Source organism: Lithobates pipiens, unplaced genomic scaffold (assembly GCF_037356315.1).
Source record: "Lithobates pipiens isolate NorthernLeopardFrog02 unplaced genomic scaffold, aLitPip1_a1.2 Scaffold_16, whole genome shotgun sequence".
Classification (NCBI taxonomy): domain Eukaryota; kingdom Metazoa; phylum Chordata; class Amphibia; order Anura; family Ranidae; genus Lithobates; species Lithobates pipiens.
In genome coordinates, this window is record NW_027507748.1 from 378908947 (window position 1) to 378935152 (window position 26206).

The 26206-nt window shown below is 44.4% G+C and overlaps 1 protein-coding gene across 1 annotated transcript in view; it reads right to left on the reverse strand.

Annotated features, from left to right (window-relative positions):
• Positions 1-17530: 17530 nt before the first annotated feature.
• Positions 17531-26206, reverse strand: part of RBBP7 (RB binding protein 7, chromatin remodeling factor) — a 28606-nt gene continuing 19930 nt past the window's right edge. Inside the window, exons 7-12 of the mRNA XM_077482201.1 lie at positions 24852-24978; positions 23426-23503; positions 22565-22641; positions 19579-19636; positions 19379-19489; positions 17531-17808 (exon numbers count right to left, since the gene is read on the reverse strand). Coding sequence (XP_077338327.1) covers positions 17740-17808; positions 19379-19489; positions 19579-19636; positions 22565-22641; positions 23426-23503; positions 24852-24978 — 520 coding nt within the window. The 3' untranslated portion in view covers positions 17531-17739. The remainder of the gene's footprint in view (positions 17809-19378; positions 19490-19578; positions 19637-22564; positions 22642-23425; positions 23504-24851; positions 24979-26206) is intronic.

Sequence of the window (26206 nt, forward strand, 5' to 3'; positions counted from 1 at the left end):
GCAGGGGAGTGACATCACCACTGCTCCAGCCACTCACAGTGCTGGAGCCAGCGAACGTACCCAAAAGAAACACCGGGGGGAAGATGTCAGCCGTGAGCGAGTACCTCTGGAAGGGCTTCTTTCCAAGGTATTTTATAATGTGCTATGTGATGCATACTAGCACATTATGCCATTGTCTTGCTACTACTTATCTAGGTGGATGCAGCATCCGAGCGATGCTGCATGTCTCCCAGCATCTCTGCACTGAGAACCGAGCCACAGAACATAGCCAATGACTCGGTTCTCACTCCTCCCCGAGCGGAGAGATGCTGCCTGTCAGCATCTCTCCCGCTGATCCTCCACGCTCATTGGAGCGCTGAGCTGTGGAGGGGCGGGGAGCAACAGTCTCAGTGGCTTACTGAGACTGCCATTGCAGCAACGTCAGCAGAGAGCAGATTTCAGACCGCTCTCAGGTGAAAACGGGTCACAGGAGTGTAAAAGGAATTGCACTCCTGTGACCCAGAGGAGAAGCCCAGCCTAAAAAGCTGACTGGACTTCTCCTTTAACCACTTCAGCCCGAAAGGATTTTTATTTTTTTCCCACTCAGCGAAAATTACCAGAGAGACTTATTTCAACTTTCTCAGCTCAAATTTTGGTCTCTTGTCGTTTTCACATCATCGTAGTATTTTATTTCCAAAATTGTTTCTATTTTGTCCCACCATATATACAACATTGTTGCCTTTTGATTACATTTTCTCCAACATAGTGGGGAGCTCTCCGCTTGGTATCTACTTATTCTATCCGGTGTCCAGTACCACCTGGTTATTAATTTATAGTTAATTTCTATTGTTCTCGTATCTCGAACACCGTCGTGAACTGCTGTAATCATCTTCTTCCCTTGTTCTTCCTCAATTTTAATTTCCAGTTAGTTTTCCCATTGGGCTAGGTAGGCCAGTCTTTCTTGCCCTTCTAATTCTGTAAGTATATTGTAGATTTTAGAAATTCCTTTCTTTAAGGGATAATGTAAACAGCAGAGCTTTTCCAGAGGCCTCTTTTCTGCTTCCCCTCTTACTGGCATTGGGAGTGATTTTATAAATGTGTTAGTTGTATTAGATTCCAGTCATTTAGTTTCCAACCAGTGTCACGTTCTATTTCCTGTCTTGTTTTAATTCCTCCCTTCACATCACATCTTTCAATTGTTTTTTTTTCCGTGAACCATACAGTGCCTTGCGAAAGCATTCGGCCCCCTTGAACTTTTCAACCTTTTGCCTCAAACATAAAGATATAACATTTTTATTTTTTGTGAAGAATCACCAACAAGTGGGACACAATTGTGAAGTGGAACGAAATCTATTGGGTATTTTAAACTTTTTTAGCAAATAAAAAACTGAAAAGTGGTGCGTGCAAAATTATTCGGCCCCTTTACTTTCAGTGCAGCAAACTCACTGACTGATGGTGATAAATAGAATCCACCTGTGTGTAATCAAGTCTCTGTATAAATGCACCTGCTCTGTGATAGTCTCAGGGTTCTGTTGAAAGCGCAGAGAGCATCATGAAGACCAAGGAACACACCAGGCAGGTCCGTAATACTGTTGTGGAGAAGTTTAAAGCCGGATTTGGATACAAAAAGATTTCCCAAGCTTTAAACATCCCAAGGAGCACTGTGCAAGCGATCATTTTGAAATGGAAGGAGTATCAGACCACTGCAAATCTACCAAGACCTGGCCGTCCCTCTAAACTTTCAGCTCAGACAAGGAGAAGACTGATCAGAGATGCAGCCAAGAGGCCCATGATCACTCTGGATGAACTGCAGAGAACTACAGCTGAGGTGGGAGAGTCTGTCCATAGGACAACAATCAGTCGTACACTGCACAAATCTGGCCTTTATGGAAGAGTGGCAAGAAGAAAGCCATTTCTCAAAGATATCCATAAAAAGTCTCGTCTAAAGTTTGCCACAAGCCACCTGGGAGACACACCAAACATGTGGAAGAAGGTGCTCTGGTCAGATGAAACCAAAATCGAACTTTTTGCCCACAATGCAAAACGATATGTTTGGCGTAAAAGCAACACAGCTCATCACCCTCAACACACCATCCCCACTGTCAAACATGGTGGTGGCAGCATCATGGTTTGGGCCTGCTTTTCTTCAGCAGGGACAGGGAAGATGGTTAAAATTGAGGGGAAGATGGATGTAGCCAAATACAGGACCATTCTGGATGAAAACCTGTTGGAGTCTGCAAAAGACCTGAAACTGGGACGGAGATTTATCTTCCAACAAGACAATGATCCCAAACATACAGCAAAATCTACAAAGGAATGGTTCACAAATAAACATATCCAGGTGTTAGAATGGCCAAGTCAAAGTCCAGACCTGAATCCAAACGAGAATCTGTGGAAAGTGCTGAAAACTGCTGTTCATAAACGCTCTCCATCCAACCTCACTGAGCTCGAGCTGTTTTGCAAGGAAGAATGGGCAAGAATTTCAGTCTCTCGATGTGCAAAACTGATAGAGACATACCCCAAGCGACTTGCAGCTGTAATCGCAGCAAAAGGTGGCTCTACAAAGTATTAACGCAAGGGGGCCGAATAATTTTGCACGCCCCACTTTTCATTTTTTTTTTATTAGTTAAAAAAGTTTCAAAAATCCAATAGATTTTGTTCCACTTCACAATTGTGTCCCACTTGTTGGTGATTCTTCACAAAAAATAAAAATGTTATATCTTTATGTTTGAAGCCTGAAATGTGGCAAAAGGTTGAAAAGTTCAAGGGGGCCCGAATACTTTCGCAAGGCACTATATATATATATATATATATATATATATATATATATATATATATATATATATATATATATATATATATATATATATATATATATATATATATATATATATATATATATCCTTTCCAGGTGCAAAAAAATGACTTCCTGTGAGTGCTATTAACGAAGAGTTGTACTCCCATTTCTCTCTCCGATATATAGTGTATCCCATATTTTGTACTCATTTTTAGTCAATATGTGTAAATCTTGCCCCAATACCCTATATTTATATGGGACCCATATATTTTTGTGTAAAGTGTTTCTACTTAAAGTGTCTTCTATTTCCACCCATTTTTTTTCGACATTTTCCGTAGTCCATTCTATCATTCGTGACAATATCACCGCTTTATAATACCTGTGTATATCTGGGGTTGCCAGTCCCCCATTTTCCATTTTCCTAGTGATTAATGTATACTTAATTCTTGCCTGTTTTGCCAAATGTATTTTATCAAGATCTTTTTTATAATCTTAAAAAAGCTCTGCGGTATTCCTATTGGTATCTTTTGGAATATATACAATATTTTTGGGGCGGGGCGTCTGTGGCGGTCTGGCTGGAAGTGGGTGCAGATACCTGGATTATCCAAGTAACTGCACCCCCTCCCCCCTGAAAGGTGTCGATTGTGGCATCGGAGAGGGGGAGGGATCAGATTAGCGGAACTTCCCCTTTAGGGTGAAGAGCCGCTTTAATGTAATTTAGCCAAACTCGCCGGAATTCCGATCATGTGTATGCGGCTTTACAGAAGTGGTGCAAATTGATTTGAAGTTACCATTTCATGAGTTTGGCCTGGATTCATGGCAGTTACCACAAGACCTTAGTCGAACCCTATACAACAGTACATTCTCACCTTAAAGTGCAACTCCACTTTTGTTGAGGAAAAAACATCCCCCCCGGATGATCTATGCACATTGCAAGGATTATAACAACCTTTGTTTCAGATTCCTACCTTTTGTTATTCTGAAGAAATCTATGCGTTTGTCTGTGCCTCTGGGCTAAGTGAGTCTAATGGGAGTGGTTTTATAATTATTAGCCAGCTGTGGCAGCTTCAGGGCACTAATGAGCAAAGCTGCTGAGCCTGCATCCCTTTAGACATGTTCTTATTGGAAATATCTCACCAAAAATTTTTATTTTTGTACTCACCGTAAAATCTTTTACTCTGAAGTTCATTGACAGACAAAGCTCCTTTAATTCTTGACCTTACCATTACCGTTATTACGCCACCTTCAGGAGAGGACTAGGCAGAACATGTAAAAACAACAAGACTGCACAGCACCGCCCCTCTGGCTATAACCCCTCACCCTGCTTCCTGCAGCTCAGTTCGTCAAAAAGCAGTACAAACATAAATAGGAGGGGTGGGTGCTGTGTCAGTCAATGAATTTCATAGAAAAGGATTTTACGGTGAGTACAAAAATCCCATTTACTCTTTCGTTCATTGACGGACACAGCTTCTTTAATTCTTGACCTTAGGGACATCCCCAAGCAGTGTCAAAAAACGAGGAGTGGAAACAAAAGATGCCTTCACAACAAACTTGTAACAAAGTGTATATTGCAACCTTACACAGCCGCCTGTAAAACCTTGCGGCCTAAGCAAGCATCTGAGGATGTGCTTACGTCAACTTTGTAGAATCTAGTGAGTGAACGAATGACCAAGTTGCTGCCTTACACACCTGGGAGAAAGACGCTTGATCTCGGAAAGCCCAGGAGGTTTCAAATGCCCTGGAGGAATGAGCCATGACAGGAAAAGGGGGCACCCGCCCCTTTAAGGCATAGGCCTGAACCACGATCTGTCTGATCCACTGAAAAATTGTGGACGACGAGATCGCCAGACCTTTTTTCGGACCAGCCACCGAGACACACAGAGAGTATGCCTTCCGGAAGGGAGCCATAGCAGACAGATACACCAGTAGAGCCCAGACCTTGTCCAGGGAATGTAAGGCAACTTCTTTTGGGTGTGTCTACTTCGGACATAGGGATGGTAACACGATGTCCTCTTTTAGATGGAATGCCGAAACCACCTTTGGAAGGAAAGAAGGCCGTGGACATAGCACCGTCTTATCCTTGTGGATGACCAGGTAGGGAGACTTGCATGACAGGGCCGCTAACTCAAAAACCCTCCTCGCAGACGTAATAGCCACTAGAAAAACTACTTTCTGAGAATGAGTTAACAAGGAATCTCCCTGTTTTCAAACAGTGGTTTCTGGAGCACCGATAGCACCAGATTCAGATCCCACGGTAGTAGTGGTGGTCGACCGGAGGAACTACGTGTCAAACCCCTTGCACAAAAGTACCCACCAATGAGTGAGTTATCAAGGGACATTGAAAAAAAAAAAAAAAGACAGCCAAGACCGATATCTGCCCCTTGATGGTGCTCAAGGCAAGTTTCTGATCCGCTCCTCGCTGCAAAAACTGCAGGCCAATCTGGGGCAATCAGAATCACCGGAATCCCCTCAGCCTCCACTCTGCGCAGTAGACACGGTAGAAGTTTGAGGGGGGGGGGGGGGGGAGGAGACATACATCAGTCGATAATGCCCCATGGAGCCACCGCGCCTAAAGCGTCCGCATAGGGGTCTCTTGTCGTGGACACAAACCTCTGCACCTTCCGATTGGGCCGCGAGGCCCAGGAGGTCCACATCTGGTGTGCCCCACCTTAGGAAAAGGAGCTGGAATACATCCGGATGCAACAACCATTCTCCTGGGTCCAGCATCTGACGACTTAGGTAGTCCACCTGCCCGTTTTCTACGCCTGGCATGTATATGGCCGACAGGGCTGGAAAATGTCGCTCTGCCCATTGGGGGATGTGAGTGACCCCCCCCCGTGCTGCAGCTGAGCTCCTTGTTCCTCCTTGATGGTTGACGTATGCCACCGCCGTTGCGTTGTCCAACTGGATCCTGATCAGACACCCTTGTAGCCTCATTGACCATGTTGAGAGGCAAAGCCTGATTGCCCGAAGCTCGAGCACATTGATCGGCAGTCGACTGTACTCCCAGCACTCTCCCCTCAACCAGTCAGGCTGGTGTCCGTTGTGATCACTGTCCAATGGAGAGGAAGGAACGATCTTCCGGACCGAAGGACCGGAGACCTCAACCACCAAAGAAGGGAATCCCTGACTAACTGGCTCACCCAAATTTGACAATCCAGGGATAATGGAGATTTGTTCCATTTTGACAAAATCTCCTTCTGCAAGACTCGAGTGTGAAATTGAGTGTACCGTACCGCTTCGAAAGTGGCTACCATGGCCAAGAACTTGCATGCAGAAGTGCAGCGACGACCACCTGCTGTTCAACAACTTCACCGCAACTTGAAGAGTCTGCAGCTTGTCTGAAGGGAGAAAAACTTGCTTAGAGTCCAAAAGTAAGCCCAGGTACTCCAGGCGTTGAGTCGGCACTAACACCGACTTCTTTAGGTTCAGCACTCAACCAAACTCCCGGAGTCTGTATGGTGATCGCTACATCCTCCCTTAATTCTGAGGCAGAAGCTGCTCTCAGAAGGAGGTCGTCTAAGTAACCCATGATTGCGATCCCAGGTTGCCTCAACAGCGGCAGAATTGGAGCTAACACTTTGGTAAAGACTCAGGGTGCTGACGCCTGGCCAAAAAGGGAGAGATACAAACTGGTAGTGCTCTTCCAACTGCAAATTGCAGAAACCTCTGATGCCTGAGGCATATGGGTATATGCAAGTACGCGTCTTGGATGTCCAGGGACACCAGGAAGTCCCCCTGATGGAGTGCAGCGACCACGGAGCGAACTGATTCCATTCTGAACATTTGCACTTTCACAAAGCTTGAGGGCCTTCAAACCCAGGATTGGACATACCCCTTCCTTTTTGGGGACTAAAAATAGACTGGAGTAGAATCCCTGAAAGCTTTCCAGCTTCGGTACCCGGACACAGTCATTTTCACTGTCCGAACGGTCCTGGTCTGCTTCTCCCGGTATGTCAGAACAGGGGCCGCCATTCACTGCAGGGCCCGAGTCTGAATCAGAGCTCTCCCCAGAAGCATCCATAGACACACCGCATTTTTAGCAGGTGAGCAAGTTGCAATAGCAGGGATGTCTGGGGAAAAAGCATCAGCTTCTGACGCAATGCTGACCCTCACTCTCCTGCCACAACTTGGAGACTTAAGGCAAGGTACACAAATCCCACCCTCCTAGCTGCTCGCAGACTGAGGGGCCCCTCAGCAGGACTCACCACCCTGAGTGCTGCGCCGTGCTGCCCGCTCTGCCCTGTCAGTCACAAAGTGCCCAGAGTAAAAACTGCTGTTCTGAGGTACACAGACCCAGCACTAGAGGTAAAAACACACTGCGGCTACAAGAAAATGGCCGCCACCCATCCTAGTAAAAAATCACCAAGAAAATGGCCACCAAACGTTCTTAAAAAAAAAAAAAAAAAAAAAAATTGACAGCAGACACTGCATAAGACTACAGGAAAATGGCCACGGCCCGCGCGGCAGCCTCCCCTCATGTAAAACAGCCCAAGCACCTCACAGTGAAGAAAAAATTGACCCCAACAGCCCGAAGCCCCCCCCCCCAGCTAAGTACATACACCACACCTCATGCCCAGTCACACAGTGGCCCCAGCAGGGGGAGGAGGGAATTAGGGATAGGGAGAGAGGAAAGGCAGAGTGAGAGACCCCCCAGTCGACATCCCAGGGAATGCCCAGCTGCTCTATCCTGCCGAGGCAGGGAGAGCCCTTCTTACCCCTCCTGACAGGGTTGCTGGGAGCATTCCACCACAGACCCATCACCCGAGCAGTACGGGGTAGCTGCTGGCCACAGCACACTGTGACAGGGACAGCAGTGGCCCGGTCATATGTGTGCCCCGGAGCATACAGCTCACCGGCCGCCCCTGGAGCAGAAGGGGCATGTCGTGGCCGACCCAGCGCATAGCTAGGGACTGCTCACGCTCAATGGCCAGGCTGGGTTAGACTACATTATATTATCCAGCCCGTCACCCAGCCTGGCTGTTGATTGTAGATCACAGGATCAAAATAGTAGGGGAAAAAAAAAAATGAAAAAATTCCCAGGACAAATGGTCCCCTCAGGGAGCCAGGTCCTTCTGCTACACTAGGCAGAAAAAAAACTGAGCTACAGGAAGCAGGGTGAGGGGTTATAGCCAGAGGGACCACCCCCGGGCGGTGCTGTGCAGTCTTGCTATTTTTACATGTGTGATGTGTTCTGCCTAGTCCTCTCCTGAAGGTGGTATGATAACCCTAAGGTCTAGAATTAAAGGAGCTGTGTCCGTCAATGAACAAGAGAGTAATGACATTTCTATTGCAGGGGATGCCTGAAATCTGACTCGTATTTTAGGCAGACTTCTGGGGAAAATTGGTGAGCCAATCACAGAAGCAGGAAATGTTTTAGGAGTGGTCAGTATACATTCAGCATACAGAACTCCATGTAGCCATCCATATTGCTTTGCATTCATAGAAAATTACAGAGGATGCAGATTGAAAAGGAAAGGTACTTTTTAATAACATTCAAATACAATGCGACTTATATGGCAACTGTACACACTATATTATTTTTATTTTTTTCCTTTATTTACCATTTTGTTTTCCCCACAAAAGTGAAGTTACCCTTTAAAAACATTGTATGCATACTGGGCTCACCCTGCAGTGAAGAGGCTTGCTCAGCTATATACCCCATGGAGGATGAATTCACTAGGAAGTGGAGTATGTCCTTGGTGGATGTGGCTCTTTTTTTCAACAGGAACCACGCATGTCTAGTGGATGACATTCTGGGTTTTTAAGGATGCCAAGTGTCTGGAGGCCTTGTAAAAAGCTCTAGTAAAAGCGTCTTTTGGCATTGTAGATGCAGTTGTGCAGGCAGCAGTTGCAGCTATCAGAGCCTTAATGTCCAAAGGGTTGGATGCCCCCTGCATTGATGCCAATATGTGCCAATGTCTAGTAAATTTACCAGAATAATGGAATAGAAGACCTATCTATCCTTTCACTCTGTATCCAATAAGGCAGGCACTACATCAGGGGTTTTCAACCCACAGGCCGCATGCTGCCCCAGAGTTTAGCATGCAGCTTAGGCCCATCTAGAGGCGTCAGGGACACCGTGCAAATCAAGCAACTGTGGCAGCCTACACTGACAAGGTAGGACAATGCACACTTTTGGGGGGGGGGGGGGGGGGGGGGGGGATTGCCATGCAAACATATTTGATGGGTGGTAGGTTGAGTTTGGGCGGGGGGGGGGGGGGTGAGGTGTGTGCACTCTCTCTAATGAGATCAGATGATAAACTACTCCCTGTGTCCTACTGGTTTCCATGTCCTAAATCTTCATACAGTACCTAGAAGTCCTGTTTTTTTTTTCGTTGCACTAGAGCAGGCTAAAAGTAAGGCCTTGTTCTAAAGACTGAAACAGCTTTTATTTTTCTGCAAGAGGTACATTAATGGGATATTGTTACCTACATGCCATGATCTTTCCTCCTTACGAGATGTTTCTATAGTTTGCAGTGAAGGCTCATCTTTTTCTGTTTGCTGCCCTGCTGTTCAGCATATGCAGTGTCCCAGAACATTCAAAGACGCGTCTTCCAATTCTGGGCCTGCTATGGACCCAAGGGGTTTCTGTTCTGGAGTACTTGGATACATTGCTTCTAAGGGAGCAATCTGCTCTTCTACTGGAGTAAAATGGGTCTCTTATTGGATGAACTTTAGAGAAGTTTGGGTGGGTTCTTAATACCCAGAAACATGTATGGCTCCCAGAATATCTGGCTATGATCCTGGATACTGTCCTCCAGATGACAGCTATTCTCCCTCCAGAAAAATGCCTTAAAAGTGTTTTTTGAAAAAAAAGAAAAAAAAAAACCTTTACAAACAGGTTATACTTACCTGCTCTGTGCAAGGGTTTGGCACAGCAGCAGCCCTGTGTTTTTTTTTTTTTGTTTTGTTTTTCTGGGGGTGCTCCTGGCTCCTTCTCAACTCACCATAAAATCCTTTACTCTGAAGTTCATTGACGGACACAGCATCTCATATTGACCTTAGGGTTAAATCGCCCCCTTTAGTAGAGGGCTAGGCAGAAAGTTAAAAATAGCAACACTTGCACAGTACCACCCAGGGGGCAGTCCTACTGGCTAGGAGCCCTCACACTGCATCTAGCAGCTCAGTTTGTCAAAAGCAGTACCAACATAAATAGGAGGGGAGGGTGCTGTGTCTGTTAATGAACTTCAGAAAAAAGGATTTTACCGCGAGTACAGAAATCCTATTTTCTCGATCATTCATTGATGGACACAGCATCTCATCTTGACCTTAGGGACATCCAAGTAGCATCAAGGAAACAAGGAGTGGGAACAGCAAACAATAACTCAACCCATAACAACCAGAGCTCCTCAACAGAGGAGTTGTAACCTTAACCACTTGCCGACCGCCGCACGACGATATACGTCGGCAGAATGGCACGGGCAGGCATATGGGCGTATATATAAGTCCCTGCCTTCCCGCGGGTGGGGGGCCCGATCGCGCCCCCCCGGTGCCTGCGGCGGTCGGCATTCGTTCGGGAGCGATCCAGGATGAGGGGGCAGCCATTCATTCATGGCCACCCCCTCGCGATCGCTCCCGACGAATAGAAATGCTCCACATCACTTCCTCTCCTCACAGGAGAGGAAGTGATGTAATCTCTCCTCCGTGTCGGTATTTTCTGTTCCGGCACCGAGGAGAGAGGATCGGTGAGTTGCACCAACACACCACACGTACAGTAGAACATGCCAGGCACACTCACACCCCCCCCTTTACCCCCCAATTACCCCTCCCCCCCCCCCCCCAGTCACAGTGACACCAATTGCATTTTTTTTTTTTTGCATTGGTGTCATTTGTGACTGTAATAACTGTTAGGGCAGTTAGGGTTAGCCCCCTTTAGTTCTAATGTGCCCCCCTAACCCCCCCAATAAAGGTTTAACCCCGTCGCCAGTGTCACTAAGGCTGGGTTCACATTGCAGCGGTTTATGAGAACGAATGTGATTCGCACCGCACTGCAGTGCAAATCACATCCGATCTCTGTGCGATTCGAGTTCAGCCATACAGATAGTATGGCTGAATTCGCGCCGCACCCGCCGCAAATTCGCACGGGACCCTTTTTTTGGTCCGCAGCAGAATCGGATCGCATGGGTGTTCACACCATGCGATCCGAGTTTGCAGATCGCACTGCGATATGCGAACTGATCTGGGGGTGTCATTTAACATTTCACTGACACTCCCAGAAGTTCGCACAGGGCAGTGTGAACTGCCGCCGGGAGGCATGCGATGCGGGAACCCGCCGCGGATTTGTGGCGTTCCTGCATCGCTCCAGTGTGAACCCAGCCTAATAAGCGATCGTTTTTCTGATCGCTGTATTAGTGTCACAGGTGACGCTAGTTAGGCAGGTAGGTAGGTATTTAGGTTCGCCGCAGCTTTTTATAGCGCCAGGGACCCCCATATACTACCGCATAAAGCCCCCTGATTGCCCCCTAGTTAACCCTTTCACCAGTGATCACCATATAACGGTTACAGGTGACGCTGGTTGGTTAGTTATTTTTTTTATAGTTTCCGGGCACCCGCCATTTATTACCTAGTCTCACTAGTGTACCCCTAAATTTAGGGGTGTCTACTTTCCAAAATGGGGTCATTTGGGGGGGTTTGTGCCATCTTGGCATTTTATGGCCTTCAAAACTGTAACGCCCTTAGAAAGCCTGAAGGCGGTGCTTGGTTTTCGGGGCCCCGTACGCGGATAGGCTCCCAAAAAGTCCCACATATGTGGTATCCCCGTACTCAGGAGAAGCAGCAGAATTTATTTTGGGGTGTCATTTCACATATGCCCATAGCATGTGTGAGCAATATATCATTTAGTGACAACTTTGTGAAAAAAATAAAAATAAAAAGTTTGTAATTTTCCCGCAACTTGTGGCAAAATATAAAATATTCCATGGACTCAACATGCCTCTCAGCAAATAGCTTGGGGTGTCTACTTTCTAAAATGGGGTCATTTGTGGGGGTTTTGTGCCATCTTGGCATTTTATGGCCTTCAAAACTGTAATAGGTAGTGAGGAGTGAAGTCAAATATTTACGCCCTTAGAAAACCTGAAGGCGGTTCTTGGCTTTTGGGGCCCCGTACGCGGCTAGGCTCCCAAAAAATCCCACACATGTGGTATCCCCGTACTCCGGAGAAGCAGCAGAATTTATTTTGGGGTGTCATTTCACATATGCCCATAGCATGTGTGAGCAATATATCATTTAGTGACAACTTTGTGAAAAAAAAAAAAAAAAAAAATTTTTTGTCATTATTCAATCGCTTAAGGCAAAAAAATAAAATATTCAATGGGCTCAACATGCCACTTATCAATTTCCTTAGGGGGTCTACTTTCCAAAATGGGGTCATTTGGGGGGGTTTTGTACTGCCCTGCCATTTTAGCACCTCAAGAAATGATAGGCAGTCGTAAACTAAAAGCTGCGTAAATTCCAGAAAACGTACCTTAGTTTGTAGATGTGACAACTTTTGCGCAAACCAATATACAGTTATTGACTTTTTTTTTTACCAAAGACATGTGGCTGAATACATTTTGGCCTAAATGTATGACTAAAATTGAGTTTATTGGATTTTTCTAATAACAAAAAGTAGAAAATATCATTTTTTTAAAAAATTTGCGGTCTTTTTCCATTTATATTGCAAAAAAATAAAAATAAAAAAATCGCAGAGGCAATCAAATACCATCAAAAGAAAGCTATTTGTGGGAAGAAAAGGACACAAATTTTGTTTGGGTACAACATTGCATGACTGCGCAATTACCAGTTAAAGCAGCGCAGTGCCAAATTGTAAAAAGACCTCTGGTCATTTACCAGCAAAATGGTCCGGTCTGAAAGTGGTTAAACAGCCACTAGCAAAACCTTGCACCCGAAGATACGGTCACATCAACCTTGTAAAATTAGAGAGACAGTGTGAACTGACAACCAGGTCGCCACCTTGCACACCTGGGAAAAAGATGGTTGATGTCGAAAAGCACAAGAGGCACCAATTTCCCTGGTAGAATATGCCATGGCAGGAAAGGGTGGCACCCATCCCTTTAGGGCATAAGCCTGAACTACAATCTGAGCCACCGAGAAGATAGTAGCCAATGAGATCGCCAGTCCCTTCTTTGGACCAGCCACCACTACAAAGAGCGAGGCCGACCTCTGAAAAAGGTGCAGACTGGCGAAGAGAAGCACGGGGTGACGTCACCAGTCCGGGGTTCCGCTCAGACGTGTTGCTGCCAGTTGGTTTGATGGTGGGGAATTTCTGACAGAGTTCTCACCAACGATCATATACTAATGTGGCTGGGAGGAGAGACTAAAGCAGGAGGTATTTGGATCCAAGTGGACCATCCTATGCAATCCAGCACAAAGACCCAGGTTGGGGGATAAGCCATAGGCACATTGGATCTCCCTAAAAAGAGAACTAGCGAGCTGGTAAGCTGCAGTAGATTTATTGGAGGCTCTTCACCTTGGTGTATTCTGTCACTTCTTGAGGGTGTTGTGTGCAGTGTCACTTGAGAAGATTGAAGATCTCTCTTTACATTTTTACTCCAATTGTGGACTTTCCATTAAACTGTGGATTATGTGCACTTGTTATTCACTTTTAATTAAAAAAAAAAATTTGATTTACAGTTCATTTCACATGGGTTATTGAAAAAAGTTACACAAATGTGATTCAGATTGATTAACATTTACACGGTAGCAGTGTTTATTCATACTGCAATTTGTAGCAATTGTTATATAAAAAAAGTGTATAGTATATCATGTACACTTGTGCTTTTTGAGCGCAGCATTTTCTTTTGAATGGTGTGTCTCCCTCACATTAAGTTGCACCAGAAATTTATACATAATTCTCGTATTTGTATATTATTTTTTAGTATTAGACAGCGCTGTTTTCCCACTATTCACAAATTGTTAGTGCTCGTCCCCGACCACAAATCACAGAAACTAATGCTTGATGCATATGGGGACATGCAAGTATGCATCCTCAATGTCCAGGAATGCCAGAAAATCCCCAGTGGAGTGCAGTGACCACTGAGTGAACTGATTCCATCCTGAACCTTTATACCTTCACAAAGCTGTTGAGGGCCTTGAGATCCAGGACCTGACGGACCTCTTTCTTTGGGACTACAAACAGATTGGAGTAGAATCTCTGAAACCTTTCTAGTTTCGGTACAGGTAGTACCACCCTGCGCAGCAGCAGGTCCTGTACTGCCCCAAACAGGGCCTCCCGACGAGCCGGAAGATGAAGGTTAGAGGGAAACTGGTTTGGTGGACATAAAAAAAAGAAAAAAAATAACTTGTATCCTGAGGAAACCAGTTCATAGACCCACTGGACGGAAAGTAGGGAGGTGCAACAGGCTGCAAACTCCCGAAGATGACCCAAGAGTCGGTCAGAGGCAAACCTTCATGCAGTAACAGATTTGCTCGCAGGCTTGCGAAAACCAGGGACGCTTTTATCCCCAAGCAGACACCTTGTCGCACTGGGAACGCTTACCTGCCGACCCGGGTGGACGAAAAATCTACTTCTGAGCGGAAAAGGAGGACCCGTCCCTTGCCTACGGTGTGGCTTCCATTTTCTGGACTGTGGGAGCAACATACTCTTACCCCCAGTAACATTCTTAATGTCATCCAGCGAGGCTCCAAATAGGCTCTTTCCCTGAAAGGCATGTCCACCAGTGCTTTCATAGATGCCCGTCTGCATTCCAGCCAAAACAGGTGACGTAGCACTACTGCTGATACTTAGGCTCTAGAGCCAGCTCCACGGCAGACCGGGGGAAGCTTGTTGCTTCTCCAATTCATGGTGCAACAATTTAGCCTATTCAGTAAGAGTCTGCGATACCAGGGCTGTGGCCAACACTGGCCGCAATGCTGCCCCCACCAGCGTAAACATGGACCAGGCAAGCACCTTGGGCCCTTCCGTCAGCAGGGTCCTTGAAAGCAGGAGTCCCTTACACCTGAAATTTGGTTACCTCATTTAACCTGGATACCGGAGGGGGGGGGGGGATTTAACAAATTGGAGATTTCAGGAGACTCGCCTCAAAAGGGGTAATGCACTGCCATGTGTTTTGGGACTGAAAAGGCCTGCTGCGGTTTTCCCCACTCCTTGTAAATGAACTTATTAAAATAAGTTGGGCAAGGAAACACCTTAGCCGTGTGGGTCGGCTTGTGGGACCAGAAAGGGACCAACACCTCTGTAGATGCCCCCGCTGTATCCACCATTTTTAGGGTATCCTGCACCGTTGTAATAAGTGCTCCTACAAGCACCTTTTCCTGTGCTGACCCTGGAGATATCCTCACTGTCCGACCGGTCCTAGTCCGCATCCTCTGATACATCAGAACAGGGGTCACCAGGCACACCGGGACTGCTGGACACCTTCCACAGACCCATCACTCGAGCAGTATGGGGGTGCCTGACAGCCATGGTAAACAGACAGCAGTAGCCCGGTCATGTGTGCCCCAGAGCATATAGCTCACCAGCCACCCCTGGGATTAGATGGGGCATGTCGTGGCTGAACCAGCACATAGCTAGGGCCTGTTCACTCGATGGCTGTTTATTGCAGATCACAGGAATCAAAATGCACAAAGAAAATTCCCAGGACCAATGGTCCCACCGGGAGCTAGGTCCTTCTACACTAGGCAGAAAAAAAAAAAAATTGAGCTGCTGGATGCAGTGAGGGGTTATAGCCAGTAAGACCGCCCCCTGGGGGCGATACTGTGCAAGTGTTGTAGTTTAACTCTTTCTGCTTAGTCTTCTCCTAAAGGGGGCAATATAACCCTATGATAAAGATGAGCTGCTGTATCCAGCAATGAATAGAGAAAGCTACCTCGGTTTCCAAGATAGATGAAGTTTAGCCCATTCTGCTCCAACTGAACTTTCATTTATGTTCAAGAGTTCCACATGGACTCAGCCAAAATGGTCATTACCTCCTTTTCTGCTTGGTTACACATTCCCCGTTTTCCTCCTCACCAATGCTGTGGGTACTCGGCGTTGCCAATTTGCACCTTTCACATTTGGTGAAAACCTAAGCGATAGATTTAGGCAAGCCAAAGTGCTTACCACAAACCTAGCTCTACTTTATTAAAAAGGGATACACATTTGAGGAGATTTACTAAAACTGATGTACGCAAAATGGTTTCTGTGCAGAGCTGCACCAGATTTTAGTCAGCTTCCAGGTGTTATTGTGAAAACTTAAATGATTAAGCTGTTAGAATCTGATGCAGCTGTGCATGCTAGCTGATCAGCTTCTGAGTGCTCAAGTTTTAGTACATCACCTGTGTAGGTTACCTGGACAATCTGCTAAAGGATTTGTTCTTCCTAGCCAACAGTGCCAGCGCTGTAGTGAGTCAGTTGGATTCTCAACCGTTAAATGTCATCAATGGAAGAGTAGCTAGGCCTAACCTTGGATAGTGTCCTGTGGTGAATCTTTCATGCGGGGGGGGGGGGGGGGGGGGGGGGGGAACCCACACACATTTGTACCCCCTGTTCACATGCCCTTTACCAGGATTGCCCCATCCCGCCTGCATGAGGGTTTTGGACTGGATGGTAGACACCTTTGGTAGTGATGTACACCCAAGTTTTATTTCAGATAATCGCATCTCAACATTCTGGCAGCATTAGACAAACAGATTTGGTCCTTGGTCTACCTCTAATGCATGTGCCCTGCAAGGACAGACTGGCACGGTGGATCTCCAACCTGGTGCTGTAGTAAATTATATAAAAAACAAAACAAAAACACCCCCCTTTCACCAAAGATGGAAAAACGGAACAAAAAAGGAACAAATGTCAGCCTACCAGGATGGGGAGGAGTCCTGGATGCTTTGTCAATTCCCAATCACCTGATGGTAGCTGCATATAATACATGGTTAAAATAAAAATCCTATATTCTGTGTTGTACTCCAAAAAATGGATTTTACTGCCAAGTCAAAAATCCTAGTTTACTTTTAAAATCAGAAGCCATTTGCTACTCTTCAAGTTAAACATAGGGAGCCTGACTAAATTAAAACAAAACATAATAAATCTTAAAACATAACTCAAAGACGTGTGCTTAGACCTTAAAGCTTACCTTAGAGTAAAATGCTTTCATCTCCTGCGTTGAAAAAGCCCACGTCCACAGCAACAGACATTACACTAAAAGGTTTAGTACATTATAGCCAAAAGGTCTCCGCCTACCTTGATTATACAAATACCAGGCCCTTACTCACTCTAGAGACAAGGCATTGGCCAAGCTACAGTTGCTCCCAACTGGAGCTGAACTGCTGATGTCAACTGACCCCAATGCAGACATTTGTAAAGTAAAACCATTTGTTGTGTGCAGTTGTGCCTTCACCATAATGTGCTAGTATGAACATGCTTGCCTCAGTGTGCCCTTCAGTGGTGAAAAGGCCAGCCTCTAGTTGGAAATTCACTACCACAGACCTTGCCACTCCTCGCTGGCCACTTAAGTCATTGATGTCAACAAGGATTTACTTTGTCCAAAATGCCCATCTCTATTATTAGTGTGGGACTTAGTCTTTGAGGGCTGTCTACACAAAATCTTAGGAATGGCATTTCTGCCTTTCAGCCTCTATGAGCTAGTTTATGTGGCTTAGAATGTATGGTTTTGGCACAAGCCATCTGGTAAGCCTGCAAGTGATCCTGCTGCACAAATGCCGCCTGTGAGAAAATACATCTGCCACATTAAGTACAGTCAGGACGACATCAAGAATGAAGAAACATTCACAATTCAAAAGCTACAGAATAACTTAGAACACCGTTAAAATATTTTATTTTATTGTGATTCTTGATCCAACCAACCATTTCACAACCCCTGTTTCAAGTACAAACAATGTCATTACAATACAATATACATGGAAACTGTCAAAGTGTGTTGCATTCACAGGAACCAAAGATAACTTAGATGAATATCAACTGCTTTACAATAAGTGGCAACATCTGCCGGTTTGAGGTGAAAATTCATCTATGAACCTTGTGCTTCCAACTCAGAAGGCTGTATATCAGGCTCTTCATCATTGTAAATATTTTCAGCCTGCAATGAATACATTAAAATGTCAGTCAAGCATACATTAGTTCATCAAAATTCCTAAGGCTTGTTATAACCCCATGGTGACTGTGTGCTTTAAAAAATTAAGTCAGTGCTGACTAGCACCACCCTCGACAGAAGCCCAAATTATAGCCATTCCTATGGGGGAGGTTTAAGTAGCACTGAAGTCACAACCCACTCAGTTCTGTAGTACTCCTGTCATATATCACTGCCTCCTTTACTCCATTTGTACCTATAAGGGACTGAACCCCCCCAACCTCCCACAGCTCATTCTGCTACCTGTTAAAACACTTATCCCGCTTTCTCTTGCAAGCATTTGGACGATTACAATATCAGTTGGCTGCTTGGCTGTGTTATGGGAATGACAGCAGCTCAGAAAGAGCACTCATTCACAAAAACACAAGTCCACAATTTGTCAGTAGTAGTTTCCAGTATGTACCGTTGTCAACTTGTGTTTTGTGAATGGCAAACGCTGCACCCCAGCAGCTGCCATTCACACAATGCAAGCTTTTACTTATTGCTGCAGTTATCTTGCTGTAGCTGGTGGCTGTGGGAGATGGCATGCTCAGACTTGTGTAAATTGAGTAGGAGAGGTGTAGGAATACATGACAAGGGCTGCTGATTTTCTGTCTGCAGCATAAAGTGGAGGTGGTGAGCAGTCAGTGAAAAGCTAGTCTCCTTCTCCCAGCACTGACAGATAGCTAGCCCTTCTCCCCAGCCTTCAACACCGCTCAGCACCAATTCGACAGGGACAAGTGCTGTGTACTGGATCCCCTGGGAATTTAACACAAATTAGGAGAGATCTTCCTTTAAAGTAGAGTTAGTCTGTGTTTATTAAAAGTCAGCAAATACAAAAAAATGTAGCTCGTGACGTAACACTCATTTGTCCCCACACTCCAGCAATGCACCTGCCTAAACCCTTGGTTCTCTCCCTCGCCAGCATCACAAGTGTAGGCCCCCGGCTGTGAAAGCTTGCAGCTTCAAAGGCAGGTGTGCACTGTGCCGCAATCCAACCTCCACTTGAGTTGCCTAGGCTGCCTGAGCAGAAGTGGGAGCTGGGTACCTGTCAAAAGTCAGCAGATGCTGTATTGTGTAGCTGCTAGCTTTAAAAAAAAGACCTGGGCAGACCTCCGCTTAAAAATGTCAAGTGGAATTTTTTTTTTTTTTACGTTCAGGTAGAGTGGAAAGGGATTAGACCCCTTACTTGGCTTTACTGCTGTCTGTGCATCCATTAATGAGATGCACCTCATTTGTTCTGCTTACCGTTAGCAAAAAAATCCCAAGTTTTGGGTTGACGTCAAAATAGGAAGAGGGGAAAACCTCCAATGGAGGCACTAGTTCTGGTGACACTTAAGGGATTATCTATCTCCCCAACAGGACGCAGATGGCAAAAACTGACGGAGTTTATAATTCTCCCTCACTCCCTCCAAAAATGTTACATTTATTTAGCGACAGTTTAAATGTAAACGGTCTAGAATAATCTAATAAGCTTTTACATATTTGTACATCAATTTTTTATGGAAGGAAAAACATATTCATAGTTGCTTGAACTCACCATTTGCCATATTTGCATAATGTTATCTTCAGACACTGAGCAGATTACCCAGGGTTCATTTGGATTCCAGCTGAAATCCGAGATCTTTGCTGTGTGCCCACCATGAATAAACTACCAACAAAAAGAATTAAAGCTCCAATTTGCTGTTTAGAATTGCACAAAAGGCTTAAATGCAAGTAGGTCAACAAAATTAGGCTTACCAAAAGTTCAGGGGGCCCATCCTCTGCATCTTCTGCCGATTGTTCTTCACCGATTTTACTGGAGACATACATATTTAGCATTAGAAAACTTGAGTACATTTGTAAAACCACATTGGAAAAAATAAAATATAAAATATAAAAGTCAAATTCACCCAAAACCAAATTTCAGATTTTTTGGCCACAAGTTTAACCCATTCCTGCCAAGCATACGCAGATGTGCGTACTCTGCTTTCAGTGGTTATCCTGGGATGATGCCCACCGCTTTACCGTTTAGAGCAGGCGATCAGCTTTCCAGGTATAACAACCGATGCGGCTAAAAGCCGCTCAGCTGCTATACCGGAGGAGCAGGAAGGTACGTGTCGCCCCCCCCCCCCCCCCCCGATCTTCCCGGGCCTCCCTTTCCACCAGAAGGCCTGATCGAACATCTGCCAACTCTGGCGGCTAGCGACAAACTGGAGTGAAGCCAGAAATGGCTCTGTTCTAGTATCCTGGATCTAAACACAGAAGCAACGTCATGTCACTTCCTGTTTACTCGGCTGCCAATGGTGCCAGATTTAAAATATATATATATATATAGTATCCAGATACACCATTTTCGGTGATCTGAATACTTTGAAGTGCAAAAGGAGGGATTGGAGGTCTTTTTGAACAGAGAACCCTCCAAAAAAAAAAAAAAAAAAAAAAAAAAAAAAAAAAAAAAAAAAAAAAAAAAAAAAGTGTACCTGTCACCACCTATTACTGTCACAAGGGATGTTTACATTCCTTGTGACAGCAATAAAAGCAATCACTATTTTTTTTTCCTAAAAACAATTTTCAAAGTGCCCCCGTCTCCGCAAGCTTGCGCAGCAAAGAAAATGCATACGGGAGTCGCGCCCGCATATGTAAAAACGGTGTTCAAGATAGACGCGATTGTCAGAGTGAGAGCAATAATTCTGGCACAAGACCTCCTCTAACTCTAAACTGGTAACTGTAAAAATGTAAAGCGTCACCTATGGAGATTTTTAGGTACCAAAGTTTGTCGTCGTTCCACGAGTGCATGCAATTATAAAAGCGTGACATGTTTGGTATTCATTTACTCGGCATATCTTTCATATACAAAAAAAAAAAAATTGGATAACTATACAGTTTTGTAAAAAAAGTAATGAAAGCGTCCCTTTTCCCAAAAAGTTGCATTTAAAAACACCGCTGCACAAATACTGTGTGATATAAAATATTGCAACAATCTGCATTTTATTCTCTAGATTCTGCGCTAAAAAAACTATACAATAATGTTTAGGGGTTCTACGTAATTTTCTAGCAAAAAAAATACGGATTTTAACTTGTAAACAACAAATGTCAGATTTAGTCATGAAAAGGTTAAGCACAGTAAAAGGACGTAGGGAACCAACAGTTTCTCCCAACTGTTCCAAAAACCCATTGTACAATTCCTGCATTCTACAGTGGGTGCCAGGACAAAAACTCTGGTGCCTATGTTTGGGACTTGTTATCCTGGGCTAGCCAATCAAGATGGCTGAAGACTTTGGACCAAAAGGTCAGTGGTGACTGAGCGAGGAGAGAGATCGCTAGAGCATTTTGGAAGATAAATGTGTAATAACAAAAAATATCCCATGCATACTTCATGGGAAGAGCCCTGGGGATCAATATATTCAGTCTTCCTTTAACCACTTAAGGACCAGGCCTCTTTTTTAGATTTGGCGTTTACATGTTTAAAACAGTTTTTTTGCTAGAAAATTACTTAGAACCCCCAAACATTATATTTTGTTTTTTTGTAACACCCTAGACCAGTGATGGCGAACCTCATGCTCATGCACTCTGCAGTATAGTGGAGCATCATGGGAAATGTAGTTCCAGAACATCTGGGGTGCCAAGGTTCGCCATCACTGCCCTAGAGAATAAAATGGCGGTCATTGCAATACTTTTTCACATCGTATTTGCGCAGCGATTTTACAAGTGCACTTTTTTTTGGAAAAAATTCACTTTTTTTAATAAATAAAACGATAAAATTAGCCCAATTTTCTTTATATTGTGAAAGATAATGTTACGCCGAGTAAATTGATACCCAACATGTCATGCTTCAAAATTGCACCCGCTCGTGTAATGGCATCAAAATTACCCTCAAAAATCTCCATAAGCGACATTTAAAAAAATTCTACAGGTTCCACGTTTTGCATTACAGAGGAGGTCTAGGGCTAGAATTATTGCTCTACCGATCGTGGCAATACCTCACGTGTGATTTGCCCGCTGTTTTCATATGAGGGCGCTACTCATGCATGCGTTCGCTTCTACACTTTTACACTTAAAAAAATAATAATTGATCACTTTTATGCCTATTACAAGGAATGTAAACATCCCTCGATAGAAAAAAAAAAAAAAGCATGACAGGTCCTCTTAAATATGAGATCTGGGGTCAAAAAGTCCTCAGATCTCATAAAAAAAATAGTCATTTTAAAAAAGAACATTGGGAAAATAGAGAGATATATAGAGATATAGATATATATATATATATATATATATATATATATATATATATATATATATATATATATATATATATATATATAGATATATAAGAGGTATGGGCAGAAGCGACGTTTTGACGTAGCTTCCGCCCTCCTATGGTATAGAGACAAGTGGGGGCCATCTTAGCCTCACTCGTCTCCATACCCAGCCATCCACAGGACCCGATCGCCGCTACCGACGGCTCCGGTAAGCGGCGGAAGTGGGAGGATTGCACCTCTCCCGCCACAGATAATGGTGATCTTGCGGCGAACCCGCCGCGGAGACCACTGTTATCGTACAGAGGACCACCTCCTGTAAAGAGGGATACCTTGGTTGTGGCAGCAGCTGCTGCCGTTACGGAGATATCCCTCTTCAAAAAGGATGTATATTTACATGAAGCAGTCCTTAAGTGGTTAAGCTACTTGACAACTAAAGTCAAATAGTGAATTGACCTTTTAATTTGAATTGTGACTAGTAAAAACCTTACCTCAAATCCCAGACATTCAGCCTGCGATCGGTACCACTGGATGCAAGGATGGTTTCATTATGAGGTGACCAGTGAACCTTGTCCAAATAAGGAAAAGAAGAAAAAAAATAAAAAAATAAAAAAAATGGAGACCTCAAAATTAACATCACTAAATGGAATGCTAGAAAAATCAGGTCTGTGTCGCATGAGAAGCAAAGTCAAGCAAGTAGGAGCAAAATCTAAGCATCTCCATTGAATGTTTAACTACTTGCCGTCTGCACTATATCCAAAAAAGACTGCTACAGCAAGTACTTAATTTGTCGGGAGGACGCCCTCCCGTGCTTGAGCGGCCTGCACTCCCCCTGCGGGGGTACTCTGATCAGCAAGTCTGAGACTCACCAGATCAGAGATCTGAGTAAGGGTCATTCCCGACCCCTTACATTATCAGCCGTTAGCCGATGACAGCTGATCATGTGACCTAAACAGAGGCGGTAATCTGCCATTTTCTCTCCTCACGCTAAGAGTGAGGAGGAGAAGAAAAAAAAATAAAAAATAAAAAATAAAAAAAAAAACCTGATCAGTGGCTGCGAGAGGGAATCTTGGTCCAGATCATGGAGAGGCTTTTGTGCCCACCACACCCCAGTGTCAATGTTAAGTACCCAGTAAGCAAGTGGTTAATAAAATCAGAAAAAAGCTGATCTGCACTTCCTTCCTCTGCCAATCAAGGCAAATACACAGATTAAATTCTCTTCTGTATGGTAGAGCTCTTTTGGCAACGATGGAGAGAGACAGAGAAGCTACCCTTCTACAGCTACTAAACTATGTATTAGCATGTGCTACTAAAACTATGGACATCGGACTCCTAAAAACAGTGAAACTCACCTGGAAAATTTCATCTTTATGAGACTCAAACGAATGAAGCTTGAGTTTTAGATTTCTTAAGTCCCACAAGGCAACAGTCTTAAAAGAAAGCAAAAAGAAAGGCTAAATCAGCAGGATTCATGACATTTAAAGTGGTTCTAAAGGCTCAAGGTTTACCTTCATGCATTCTGTGTATGAAGGTAAAACTGCAGCTGTCATCCACGCATGCACGACCCCTCCCCCGATCCAGCGATGTGCACAAGTGCCTTGGCTCTGAGGACTCTGCCTCCTCATTGGAGGAGACAGCAGCAGGAGTTATTGACTGTCAATCACAGCCACCAAACCAATTAGGAAAGTGGGAGGAGCTAACAGCTCTGCACATGAACCGACATGCAGAGCTGCAGCTCGGGAGCATGCCTGTTTGGGAGCCCCCATTGCTAGCCGCTTGCGCTGGGGGCAGAAGCGCCAGCGGGGGACCCAAGAAGGGGAGGATCGGGGCAGTACAGAGCACACATATAGCTTTTTTTTTTAAAGACTTTATTAATATAGTCTTTTCCATAAATGGCAGTAGAAGCATGACTGCGCAAGGTAAAACTATTACTACATTTTTGCAGTTTGAAAAATAGCAAACATTTCCATAGCATATAAAATCTCAGACCATAGTCTAAAAAACAAATTAGCAGGGAGCAAAGACTTAAAAAGTAAAATTCCTGGCTTGCTAGTCATGATATAGACAATTAAAGATAAGAGTTCTCTAATGTGGCAAAGGGGGGGGAAGAAAAAAAAAAAAACACCCCTCAAAGCTTTTTAGTGACAGGTTTTCTTTACTGCTACATTACAGGTCTAAACACAACACCCCCCATAGGATTTCTCACCTGCTCTCCCTCAATAAGACTTACAAAGTGCAGATTGTGCTCCATTAGCTTCTTCCCCAGCCAGAGACCGCAAGCGACCTTTTACACATTGCTTAGAGTGTGTGGAAGCAATTCCTTTCATCCAACATCAAAGTTAGCTTGGCACATGTACATTCCTTATTCTGGCCCATACACTGTTCGAATTTCGGCTGGTTCAGCAGAAACCAGCTGAGATTCGAACCGTTAATAGGCAGGCTGAACGTACCAAGTTTATTAACTTGGTACAACCGAACCTGCCCGATTCTCTTACGATTATCGCTAGCAGCTGGTATAGCCACTAGTGATAACGGTCTTCCCCCAGCAAGGACTGCTTCACCCACCCGTCCACTGGGAGAATACAATCTTGGTAGGAGGAATTCCTAAGAACACTGATAGTGCTGATGGGGGAATTGTGCATATTTCTTTCCTGCAACCACAGGAAAGAAATTTGCACCGTGTATAGCCATGTCTTTCTACTATCCCCAATTATATTTGTCAATCTTTAGACATGCTCAATTCACAATAGCCTTTTGAAAACAAAATCAGGCACTAACCTTATCAGCAGACCCCGTGGCCAGGATAAACTCACTGTATGGATTGAAGGACAAACAGTTGACCTCTGCAGTGTGCGCATCTACTGAATGACTTGGTTTTGATGTTGTATTAGACCGGGTGTCCCAACTGGAAAAATAAAAATTTGTTTTAGTTTTATAAATTACACAAGCAGCAATGACTTCAAAGCTATTCCCCCAGTCTTACCCATATTATAGAATATGTACCATTTAGAATATTGTTAAAAAAAAAAAAACCCACACACCACTTAATTTGGAAAGGCAGAGTTAAAGGCAATTTTGCCAACAGGCAGGCTCTATTGCAGAAGAGACATGCAAGGTCTCTCCTACAAATAAAATACACTTACTTGCCAGTTTACAGTCCTCTGCTGAAAAGGCACAGCTCCATTTACATTCTGCAGTACCAGTGTGCTGGAATAAAAGGACAGTGGCAATGCATGGGAGTGATGCCATCCCACACCAAACGAAGACCAGCTGAATGCAGCCACAAATCTTGAACATTAGACTTTTTTTGCATGTGTATTATGCAAAATGTAGGTTTCTTGTATAGGCAAATGTAGATGGGGCACCAAAAACAGCTGTGCCCTTTTAGGTAAACTCCAGATTTAGTTAGGTTCATTTGGGGTTAGTTGTCGCCTCTGAAAAGCAATCAAGGTGGATTGCTTTTTAGGGGTGGTCAATAGGCAACTGGGAGGCATGCCACCACTTCAGGTCTGTTTTAAACCTAAAAAAAAAAAAAAAAAAAAAAAAAAAGGGACAAACCACCTGACTGCAACCTCTTTAATTGCTAGTGCTTCTGGCACAGTCACATTACCTGTAATGGGTCACTTTCAGTCGCCATACCACCCGCCCAGTACAACGGAGGGCGGGACACATAGCATCACAACTGCAGAATGTGTACAGCACTGAGCGGTTGCATGTCTTTGTTTAGGTAGATGATTTCTGAGCAGTAATACGCAATACAGCAGCTCAATTCCCTGCCTTTACTACTTCCCTTGTACACAAAATCTGAACAAACCCTTGGTGGTCTAAAGATAACCTATTTTTGCCAAGAAAAAACCCCACGCACGATTTCTCACAACCATTAGTTATGCCAACAATTTTACCAATCTGGTACATTGTAAGCAGTAGACAAAATGCAATTTTTTAAGATATATGTAGCAGGCATGCTCATCTGCAGAAAGATGAACTATAGCCAATTTGCCTCTATAACTACACTCACTACTTATTACCAACAGATGCTTATTAATGCAATTATCCAAAAATGTATTCGCAGCACAATTACAAAATCAAGCAGGGAGAGGTTAGGAACTTTGTTAATGTTTACATTTAAAACA